This window comes from Verticillium nonalfalfae (genome assembly GCF_003724135.2).
Source record: "Verticillium nonalfalfae strain VnAa140/NRRL 66861 chromosome Unknown scaffold_264, whole genome shotgun sequence".
Lineage (NCBI taxonomy): Eukaryota > Fungi > Ascomycota > Sordariomycetes > Glomerellales > Plectosphaerellaceae > Verticillium > Verticillium nonalfalfae.
Window position 1 is genome coordinate 1 of NW_021167489.1, and position 11,304 is coordinate 11,304.

The 11,304-nt window shown below is 56.0% G+C and overlaps 1 protein-coding gene across 1 annotated transcript; it reads right to left on the minus strand.

Moving 5' to 3' along the window:
• Nucleotides 1-729: 729 nt before the first annotated feature.
• Nucleotides 730-3,846, minus strand: D7B24_004648 (uncharacterized protein; the record flags this gene model as incomplete). The annotated part of the gene is made up of 8 exons (XM_028638815.1): nt 730-1,042; nt 1,102-1,604; nt 1,655-2,217; nt 2,277-2,558; nt 2,611-2,958; nt 3,012-3,575; nt 3,650-3,694; nt 3,744-3,846. The coding sequence occupies 8 exons, from the start codon at nt 3,844-3,846 to the stop codon at nt 730-732; spliced, it is 2,721 nt and encodes a 906-aa protein (XP_028490183.1).
• Nucleotides 3,847-11,304: the final 7,458 nt, after the last annotated feature.

The following is an 11,304-nucleotide window of genomic DNA, read 5'->3' on the forward strand; positions in this document are numbered from 1 at the left end:
CGGGGGCGGCATCATAGAACATTTGTACACTGTACCATCATCTTGACATCATGTCAACAAGAACAGCATGTCGTGCTCGATAGAAGAGAGATACGCGCCATACCCCGTTCTCCATGCTTGGAACATGCTGTCGAAGTGCTTCGACTATCATGAATAAATATTCTCCTACCGGGCTCCGCCCTGTAACCAAGGTCATCAAAACGCACATGTGAACGAAAGTGCAGGCATCAAAGTCGTTCCAATATATTGCAGGCTGTCCTCCCCACTCATAATTCATCGGCGAAAGTCTGATCATCATCTCCGACCTCCCCCGCCTCACCTGAGGCCTTTTTGATCACGTCCACACATGCCGCCCTCCTAGTCGTACATTGCTCGTCCGTCCCTCCTCTCCACTCTGATAAGAATACACGCGCCCGATGAGCACGGCGCCGTTGTGGCCCTCCTTTTCCGATACAAGACTCCAACGCCGATATGCAGTTCCTGCGGCCTCCATTGGCCTGACGAAATGCATCGGCACGGCAGCCTGGACATCGCTAGCTGATGCAAGAGCCCACCCACATGTTTTTTCTCTTCCACCACTCGTCATATTATTACACCGTTGCTTCGCAATAAAAGTAGAAAATAACGTGAAAGACTATAAACGTCCGTGTGTATGTAGTCCGCAAAGTGTTCCGCGTGTGCCGTGGCGTGGCCAACAAGCGACGTCACTAGAGACTCCAGGGTTCCGGTTCAGCGCTGCCGCTTCATCACCGGACCGCCTTCATAGTCCCACGCGCGCTTGAGACCGCCTTCGTACACGCTGGCCACTGATTCTTGCCACATGGCTGGCGTGACAAACGTTTGGACAGGAGCCGCCGAGTATTGCTGGGCCGGCATCTGCTGTGCAGCGACAGGCATGCTGGCCGTGGCAGCTTGGATATCCTGGATGGATGGGGCTTCGGGTTGACCTGAAGACGGGGAAACGTTAAGCGCGCTGGTCTGGGTGGGGACGCTGGTCGACTGTGCCTGGACTTGAGGCGTACCAAATGACGTATTCCATTGTCTTTGTCAAAGAGTCAGTGTTTTGTGCGACAGGGTGAAGGGTGACGAGAGGGCACATACTCGAAAATTCTCTGCGGATTCCAGGCCGGCGCTTCCGCAAGGGGCATCGTAGGTGGCATCCCAGGCGCTTGGGAGCCTTGGCTCGACATCATTACGAGTGACTGTACATCAGGCGAGTCACTCCTCGTGTCCAGAGGTCCGGCGGATATGGGTGGCGTCATGGGGTGGCTATAACTAACTTGGGAGTGCTGTTGGTGCATGTTCTGCGTATCAAGTCGTGGTTCAAGCGAACCCGCCTGAGACAGCGGCGATGGCCGGTATCCCGTGTTGATGTGAGGCGACGGCGACTGGTTCGAAGAGTGTGGGCTGCCGTATGGGAAGCTCGGCTTCAGTACGAATGGTTTCCTGGTGTCAGCAGAGAATGCTTCACGAACAGCATCGACTGGCTTTTGGAGATCCGCCATAGGCCAAACCGACATGACCCTCTCGAGAACTCGCATGTGACGCGCAAAGTAGTCCCGCGCGTCAACGTTCAGATCCGGGTCCGGAGACGTGATTGCCACCTAGTGTGCCAGCATTAGCTCGTTGTCCCAGGATAATTTCGCTGTCGTACACCCACCAGGTGGAGAACAATGCACGTCAAGCCGCAGTAGATGGTGAAGCTAAACCCGCGCTGCATGCACTGCAGGCCCGTGAAGCCAAAGGTATTGACGACTGCCTCCTGCAGGCGACAGAGCGCCTTGGCAGAATTGTAGCAAATCATCATGTGGTGCTTCCACTGGCCGTCTGCGCCGTTGGGATCCAAAAACGCCAGCTGCGGCCGGTGCAGCAAAATCTGCGCCAGGTAGTAGTACGAGTGTAGATTGCCGATAAACGGCGACGAGAGCCACGGCGCAGATCCATCGGGTGGAAACGTCACCGATAGGTCGCCTGGGAGGTCGTTCAACCACGAGTTTAGAGAAGGGTTGAGCTGTACAAAATCCGGATCGACCCCCCAATCTTTCTTTGTTTTTCGCAGGCGGCCATAAACTGTATTCATTCGACTAATGTTCTTGACGATCCGGGCGAGATACGTAAAGTTGCGAGAGATGTTGTATTCGAGTTCATCAGCCCCGGGTATAGGACGAGGTATACTGAAGTCAATCGTGTCAAGTTCGACCGCCAAATCGGTCCTCCCTGTAGCATGTGTGAGAACAATTTGGTCAATTCAGGATGTAGCACGAGCGTTAACAGACCTTGCGGAGATCCGACCATGACTTCACACACGAAAATGGTCTGCCAAATTCGGCTCTTCAGCTGGCATTCCATCGGGCTAGAATCGCAAGGTCGGCCGGTCTGATGGTCGGAATAGTGCTCGTCGAGGCCAAGATCCTTTGCCATCTGAACGCACTGCACAACCGTCATCCAAGATCGGTAGTAGTAGCCTCGCTTCGGCGCGGCTTCCCTTGCTTTTAGTATAATCAACAGCGCCTGTAGTGTGCTCAGTCGTGGAATATCCATGAATGCGTCGGCGTGATCTATAGCTTGTCAGTTCCCGGCATTGAAGGATTTACGATGGAAACCACGCACTACTGGCCAAAGCCAGCCACTGTTGACCTTGGGCCGGCTCATCTGCTAATCGTCCGCCGATTGCAAAGATGGCCTCAAGGATGAGTGGCGAGATGGCGTCCCTGTTGGAGTTCCATTGCTGGTAAAACATTGTCTTGCTCAACACGGGAACATAAGGATGAACATGGCCAAAGTACAGGTCGAGGTAGTGCTCTGCCGTGTCGTCGTCGGGCATAAGTTCTGGTGGGATGCGGATTTTCAGGCCCGGCGCAGGCAAAAGAGCAGGTAGGTGGCTCTTGTACTCGTCGGCCTCCTCGACAGCGGGTTCTTCCTCCTGCCTGAACGTTGCCCTGTTCCTAAGATACGGTGCTGATCTAAACGTTAGCCGCATACAAATACCAGTGCGGATGCCGCGTGCTGACCTGATCCTGCCTCGTCCATCTTCAATGATCCTAGCAAATCTGACAGGTCTTGCTGCTGGTACTCATCTTGAGAGTACGCGCCGGGAGAGGAGGAATGCGGTTTGGAGCCCTGATGGTGAGGAGGACTGGGAAAGTGGTGCTGTGCTGCATATTGCTGCTGATCCATCACAGGAACGGATGGTGGCATAGTTGTGTAATGCACATTCTGCGGAGCCGCAGAAGAGTCTGAATAAGGCACGTGTTGGTAGACATTGGGGTTGTCTGGATAGGCCGCGTGCGTGGCATACATTGCCGGTCCAGGCTTGGGCGCATTCGCAATCATCGAGGTCTGCTGCTGTTGCATGGGCATCTGGCGGAAGCTGTCTTGCAGCTGACCTGCGTCGGCGTAGTCGGTGGCAGTTGGGGACGAATCATAGGCTCCCGAGTCAGACGTTCCATCATACTGTCCGTTGGGTCGCACGCAGTGAAGACGCAGCCTGATGCAGGCCGAGCAGGGCCATGTGTTTGTGGTAGCAGCATCGCATTTGATCTTCCTTCTCCGGCAGCCTTCACAAGCTCTCATCACTGACATGGCTGGTTAGTAAAACATGAACAGTAAGTTGGGAAACCCAACATCGGCAGTCCCATCAGTTGCCTACCTTTCAGTCGCTTGTGGCGGTTGTGCTCGTCAACGAAAACATAGTCTAGTCGCATGTTAGAACAACGCTGTGTGATAAGTGAACGATGACGCACTCTTCTGGGTTTCCCTTTGAGGGTATTGCTGTGGCGCAAAGGAAAAGGAGCTCATTTGTGAGCTTTGAGGCAAGATGCGCCGCGCCGAAGATTCGTTGGACATAGCGCAAAGAGGGGGCGGTATTCGTCGCCCGAGTTGACAATCGAGGAGGTATGGCGAGATGCGTTCCGTTGCATACAGATGCGCTGTAGTTGCTCAGGGCCCGGAACTGATGGGTGCCGTACGATGCGACAGGCGTGGCGTCAGGCGTGGCAACAGAGCGCGCAGTCCGTCCAAGAAAGAGGAAGTAATTCCTTCAAGATTGGGTGCGCGTCTCAAGCTGCGAAGAGAGGCAGATGTGAGTTGCACAGCTGTCGGTCCTCCGGCTGTCGACTTTGTTTGAACCAAGCAACAGGGAAGGGCAGGTGTGGTGGTAGGTAAGTAAGTAAGTCGTAGTGGTAGCGGGGATCTGTAGTGCTGTCCAGAGGGGCGCGTGGGACAGAGTGTCGAGCGTTATTATGAGTGGATGAGAATCGCCAGGTACGGGGTGGAAGGGGGTCCCTAGACGAAGGACCGGGGTAGTGGAGGGGCAAGATCGAACAATGACGAGCTGCTCATATCGTGGCAGTAGGTACTTGTAGCACACAGTAAGGGCGGAGAGCCTTTGGGTACTTCTCCCATGGGGGCCAGGGGAGAGAGAGGGCAGGGCAGGCCGGCCAGGCTGGGCCACACTATGGGCCAGGAGGAGACAGGCCAAGGGCGACAGGCCCCAAGGTGGTTTGATGGGGGTTCGATGGGTGACGAGGAGGGACGGGTGCGATCCAGCCGGGGTCTGTTGGTCCCACGGCTACGAAGCAGGAGGTTGCGTGCAATGCAACCAACGTGGGCTGGTGGAAAAGAGCCAAGCAAACCCCTGTCGTGGACGATCGGGAGAATAACTAAAGGCTGGAGGTAGCACTCATGGAAGGGTCGGAATGCGCGATGGCACTGACACTGGCACTGGCTCCGGCGGGTTGGGAGGCCGTGGATCTGGCCTGACGCCTTTCGTGGATTTCCGTAATGAGCAGGTAATGAGGACGGCGGGTTCGCTTGGTTGACCGTCTGATGAGAGGATGTGCGCGCCTGGCTGTAGGCGTATGCGTGGGTAGAGGCAATAGCGACTCGGTGTGTGCGCGCGAGTGTGATGAGACGTGTGGACAGGACGTGTGCCCGCGCGCGCGTGTGGTGCTGTGGTTGCGGATATGTATGTGTGTGCTTTCAGCCCCGATTGTCAGCGGGGAATGATCGTGTGTGGTGTGCCAGTCGCTAGCGTTTCTGGGGTCCAAGACGCGACCGTACGGCAGAGGGTGTACTGTAGAAGAGCCGGGGGGGTTGGTTGCGCTGGGCGTGGTCAATGGAGAAGAGACGAGAGATCTCCCTCTACCAGTGGTGCATTCGTAAGCGCACAAAGGGAGCAAAATGTCCAAGCCTCGGGTAGATCAAGCTTAGAGGCAGACGCACTCTGTAGATCGAATTATCGGGTGCGGCCTGACCGAGCGGTGGGGATGGGTAGGAGATGAAGTCAAGGTTGCGCGCAAGGAGCAAGATGCGAGGCAAGGCGAGGTAAGAGAGTTTGGGGCAGATGATCAACACGGAAACGCCTGAGCTTAGAGCTGGAACGTAGGACAAACGAGTCCAGACGAGGCCACGAGCCGTCAAGGAGGTGAGGGACGGGAGGTAATGCGTTGGCGGTGTGGGGGCTTAAAGGAAGCTAAAGAGCTCGGAGCTGGAGCTGAAGCAGACGAAGCCAGGCCCTCCACTCCGGCCGGTAGTCGATTGTCTGCCTGTCTCGATGCCCGGGCTGGGTGGGCAAGGGAAGTGGTGATGTTCCAGATGAATGAGGGAAGGGTCCGGGGGGAGGGGGAGGGGTTGTCAAGATGCTTGGGCGCAAGTACTAGGCAGATAGGAGCATCAGCCGCCGGAAGGAGCTGTAGGTAATACTGAGCGGGAGCAGGAGCAAGAGCAGCCTTTCCGATGAGACACAGAGCAAGCACCAGAGAAGAACAAAGGCAAGAGGTTTGGGATGACGATAGCCCAAGATGGGATCAGGATCGCGCTTGCCTTGGCCTCACGTTCAGCACACCCCCTTCTTCCCAGCAAGAACTACCGGCGCCATGCCACAAGGTAGAATGGTCAAGGAACCGACCAGGCTACTTCTTCCTTCGCGTCGGATTAGGTAGTTCGTGGGTGACCTGTCGACTGCCGCCTGTCGCCTGTCGCATTTCTTTTTTTTTATTTACCCCACCGGCAGCCACCGATGACACTGCTATTTCGTGGTGCTACCCTCCCTCCCCTGCCGCGCTCTGCAGGCCCTGTCCGTAAGCTTGGGGCAAGGCACCTCGGGCTAGGTAGGTGGTGTCAAGAGTCCAGCTTCCCAGGTTCCAGTTTCCCAGTGTCAAGCGTCGACCCAGCGCGCCACAGTTGTTAGTCCGGGGGGGGGGGCGATACGTGCTTCCCCCCAGTACCTGTAGAGGTACCTTGTACACCAGAGATACCCCGTCAGAACTGACTCCAGGGTCCGCGGCTACGAACCGGGTGGGCCCGCAAGCCCACATTTGGGCTTGGTAGACCTGCATCCATGACTTCAATGCCCAATCCCAAGTACACCGCAAGTACTGGCCAGCTCTTCATCCAGCTTGCCCGTCCCGGTCTGCCGTGTCTCTCCAAGGTGCGACATGGTCCCAACTCTAATGTCTAAAAGCTAAGGTACCTAGGTAAGCAGACGACGATCGAGCTATGCCCTTAGCTCCGTGGCTAGACTCGAAAAGGGTGGGCGAGGCAGCCGAGCTGCTGCTGCCAGATTGACAAAGAGGGAGAAGAGAGAGAGTGTGTGGAATAGTCTTCCTGATTTCCGAACCGCCAATCTTCTGACGGTGCTAAAAGTAGATGGAACCGCCCTCCGGGCCAGCTTGGGACGAGATGAGATTCAAAAGCATGTCCTTTGCTCGACGCTCTGCTTGCTATTGTCTCGCTGCGCCATCCAGCTCGGGTCTCCCTGCAAATCGTGCGCCACACAAAGGCCATCGAAATACGGCGGCGTTGCAATGCAGACACCGCTACCACGTTCCGGGCAGTAGCAACGTCGATGGTCGGCACCTGCCTACCTGCCTACCTACCTGCCTACCCTGGGTCTTGTCTGCCCACCACCGACACATCAACCCACCTGGTATCCGGCCTGCTGTCTGTGCCTCTGCCTTGTTATAATGTTCCTTGATCCCCCTCCCACCCCCCTGCCCACGTCGATAATGATGTGCTGTTAAAGGTCCGTCGCCAGTATTCGGGTTCGGGTGCCTGATCGTCAATCCTCCATTCCCGGATCTCGGGGGGCCAGGAAAGTCCACCTCGGGCTCCTCTTTCTCCGCCACTTGCCTCTTTTTTTCTCCGGTTCCTCAACAATTTTGTGGACGGAATTCGCAAGCCTCGGCCGAAGTCAAGTCGTCTTACAATAGCAACATCGATCACCCTCCTCCTCCACAGGCCACCCCCGGCTTGCCCTCCCCAGCACCCTTCAAGCGGCACACCAGTGGGCATGCGATCACGCATCCTCCCTCCACCCCAGTCGAGGCCACAACCGCAATGCCGCAGGCCTGCATCCTAACCCACATGTCCCTCGTGCATCCTGGCAAATGGCAACTCCTTAGCGCCCCCACAGGGGGCATTGCGGCAGCATGCGAGCCCGCTTCTTGCCTACAAGGCAAGCCTGCTAACCTTCCACTGTGGCGCTGGCCCTGGTCCTGGACTTCTGGAACCGTCAAGGAACTCGTGTGTAGTTTCGTGGTGGGTGGGGTGAAAGGAGGCTGCTGAACAAGGGGAGATTTCACCCACATACCCCTGTCAACTCGGGTTACAGACCGTTAAGTCAAGGGAGGTTCTCCTTGGCAGGACACTGAGGAAGATGGCAAGGAAGGCTGTTTGCCATGCGTGCCAAGAGCTTACATCTTTTGCGGAGCTGGTCTTGCAAGAATGATCGCCCACAACCTCATACGCATTGTCTTCCGCTGGCCCGTTGATCGTCTCTTCTCAGCACCACTATCGACCGTGATGGAACAGCAGATTGAGCAACACGGTCAACACGAACCGACCTTGTCGATGCCCTGTTCCCTGTCATGCTGGCTGACTGGTCTGGACCCTTCGGGCGGGGGGCTGATGCAGTCAGATCGTGAGTCCAAGTCCAGCTGGCCCCTCCCCCCAACTTCCTCTGTAGCTAGGGCCTTTGGCGTCTGACCACAGGCAGAGAGACGCTAGCTGTCCAGTTGTAGGCCCTCGAGCGAGTATCTCGATCACTGGCACGGGTAGCTGGGCGGCGTGTGGCGGGGTGGAAATTGGGTCTACCGCAAGGTAGACCAGAATTGTGGCGGGGGGGAAGTGCGTGTGTCTACACCTGAGACGTTGCCCAGAGGCGAGCAAGCGTGTTTCTAGCCTCCGGCTGAGATATCATCCACACTCACTCACGGTCTGATCCCCGAGACTACTATACATACAGCCAGGGGCTCGGCACGTTGTGCGTTCGAGTCAAGACGTCAGCACTCTGTATTCGGTCCTTCAACGACGTAGTCACTGCAGCTGCCACCTGTACATGAATCGAATGGCAAGCTGACGACGAGTTGTCGTTGTCAGAGTAAATGGTACAAATGCCTTGACTTGGTTGCAGGCGCATTCGCGGCGCTTCTCATGCGCACCACACGGAGCCTGCGAGTCACGAGCAACCTGGCAGGTGCAAGAAATGGCAATGGCAATCAGATGGCCACTTGGCTTGACGTTCTGGCTGTTGCGCCATTGGCTGTGGGGATCGTGGGGTTGGTTTGGCGGAATACTGGCCTTCACCCCTGGCGATGTCCCCCTCTGCAGGCAAACAGGCGGCGATGCCATGCTGGCTAAGGGGGGGAGGGCGGTTACCCTGTGTCAGTCATCTGCCTCGCTGCGGCAGACAAGACATTGTTCGTCACAGGCGCTGCGTGCCGCTGATACCGTTCCTGCTGCAAGATGGATCCGCCCGTCATCTTAAGTCCGATGAGATACAAGCCAGAGTCATGCCACCAATAAGCCGGCCCGACGCCTCGTCTTGGACGGCGCTGCTGTCGGCGTTTGTCCCTCCACCGTCTTGTCCTGGACTGGCGGGATCACAGAATAGGGCCTGCTGCAGACGAAGGGCCCCCAGCCAACCTGCCGAAATGGAGCCGGGGGTGGGAGGGATTCAGGGGCAGGGTGCTTCCTTAGCGTGGAAAAGCTCCATCACATGTCAGAGACAGCCAATAATTCCACAACATATCGATGGACCAGACGCATGTGCCGAGGAACAATAGTCATCGACCAAAGGTTAGATCAATTGCCCTGGCCACCAGCCTCCTTACCGCAACAACCTCGACTGCAGCTTGAAATGAGGGGTTTTCTTAGCTCCATCTTGGTCAATCTTTAAGTGAGCGAGAATCCGTCAAAGTGGTGCACGTCCACTGTCGATTTTGACAACCCCTTCGTATCTGTTCCCGTTCGAGCCGCGCCAAGGAAACGGCAAGGGGACATGGAAGAGCCCTTGACCTGGAGCTGGCACAATGGTGGTTTCAGCAAAATACGGCTTCGATCTCCGATTTGTGGACGACGACGTCTGAAATCCGACTGTTTGGCTCGCCAAAATCTGTCAAGCCACGGCTGCTCCCACGAATGGTCGCGTCTTAGCTTTCTCAAGTGAGAGCAGCTACTAGGCGATTGGCAATCCGAAGTCCTTGGAATCAGTGCGCTAGTGATGGAGAATGCCGTTGCGATTCATTCGATCCTGCAAGTCGGACCCAGTGTTGCAGGGATGTAGTATGGAGTGATGCAAGCCTCTTTGAACAGGGGGTTTATGATTGTCGTGATGACAAGCCTGAGGGTCTGCTCCTGCACACCGAGACGCAGGAGTTCTGTCGGGTGTTTTTCCATGAAAACCTGACGCTCCCCATATTTGGCCCATATTTTGCGAGGGGACGTCGAGGACCGTCGCTGTTCAGACGCGCTGCCACCTTCCAAATGTCGATTTGGTAGGTAGGATGGAGTGTACAGGCGGGCACCTGCGCCGAGCTCATGAACGATCGTGCAATTTGACGCTACTCCATACCAAGCAGGTCGTTTGATTCTACAGTGCTCGCTGTGCGGATTGCTGGATTCGATAATATGCAATGTGCCTCGATAACGCACAGCGACAGGCTCAATCCTCGACCAAGAGGCAAATAGGTAGGTAGGTAACGGAATCCGGCGCAGACCGACAAGCCGCTAGGGTGCAGATGGATATGCGACCTGAGATCGTCATCCGACTCTGTCGCTCAACGGCGCCCGTTGGCGATGCAGACTGGCGTCATGCTGTCAGTCAGCGTTGTCAGAATAAGGTTGTCCGATTCACATGTGGATTCTGCGCACGTTTTCTTCTCCTTCGTCTCTCTCGGCCGAAGGCTGCCATGCTTCATGCGCTGTTGGCCCAGCTGTGAGGATCTGGTGTATCTCAGACCGCTAAGCTGCAGTACCGTCCCGTAGCTTGTTCCCCTTTCCAGAAGTCGAGCCCGATAGGGACGGTCGGAGGGCATGACCGATACCGACCACAGCTCCGGCGAGGCAGGGACGGGAACGCACACGAGAGGCAGAGACGAAGGGCCGCCGGGCTTCCAGAAAGCTTCTGTCATGGTTCGATGCAGGGTTGGCAGCTGGCCTCCCGCTACGCATACTCTCCGTTCCTGGAGATCACCGTCATTTCTGTTCCGAGATGGCTCGTCTCGCACGACCCCATTCTGATCTTGACAGCTTGGCGGCTATCGGACGCCACGGCACCAGGGCCCTTTGCCGCATGAATCTGGGGAATGAACACGAGCAATAGCCGCGACACTATTGACAAGCTTGCTGAACATGGTTGTCGTCATTGTCGGAACCATGAAGACCCCATCTGCTCCATTTAGAAATGACAGTGGCTTCATTAGGACACGCGAACAAATGATTCCCATGTGAAATTGCCTGATCCGTTTAGGTCAAATAATTCGCTGATGTATGCCAAGTCTTGAGATTGTCTGTCTTCTTTCGCTTCAATGATCTGTTTGAATGATTTGCTCGAGGTTCTTGGAGTTTCCCACCCTTGAGGAGTATCAAGGGTGATGGACAAGGCAGAAAATGACCATCTGCTGGCGCCCTAGTGAGAATGACTACTGAACCCCACTGCCACCGGATTGCGCCACTTCTGGCTGCACTGGACCTTCTGGGACAGCCGTGGAACCTGGGTTGAGAACCAGCCACAGTTAAGGATTGTGTGCGCCATACTAAAGGCCGAACCGATACCGGCCGGCTCAGATGCACCTGAGATTACTAATGAACGAATACTCGTCGCTGGAGCCACCTGAGTGACAGGCCCCACCGCGGGGGCGATATTGAACATTCATCAAGCGGCAAGGAGAATCACGATACCAGCCAGAAAGACTCATCCACATGTCAATCGTCGACACACGTACCATCCACCACCCAGCAATCAACCCTTGTCAAATCACCAGTATCAGTGTGGTTGCATTCTTGGCATCTTCTGAATATTGA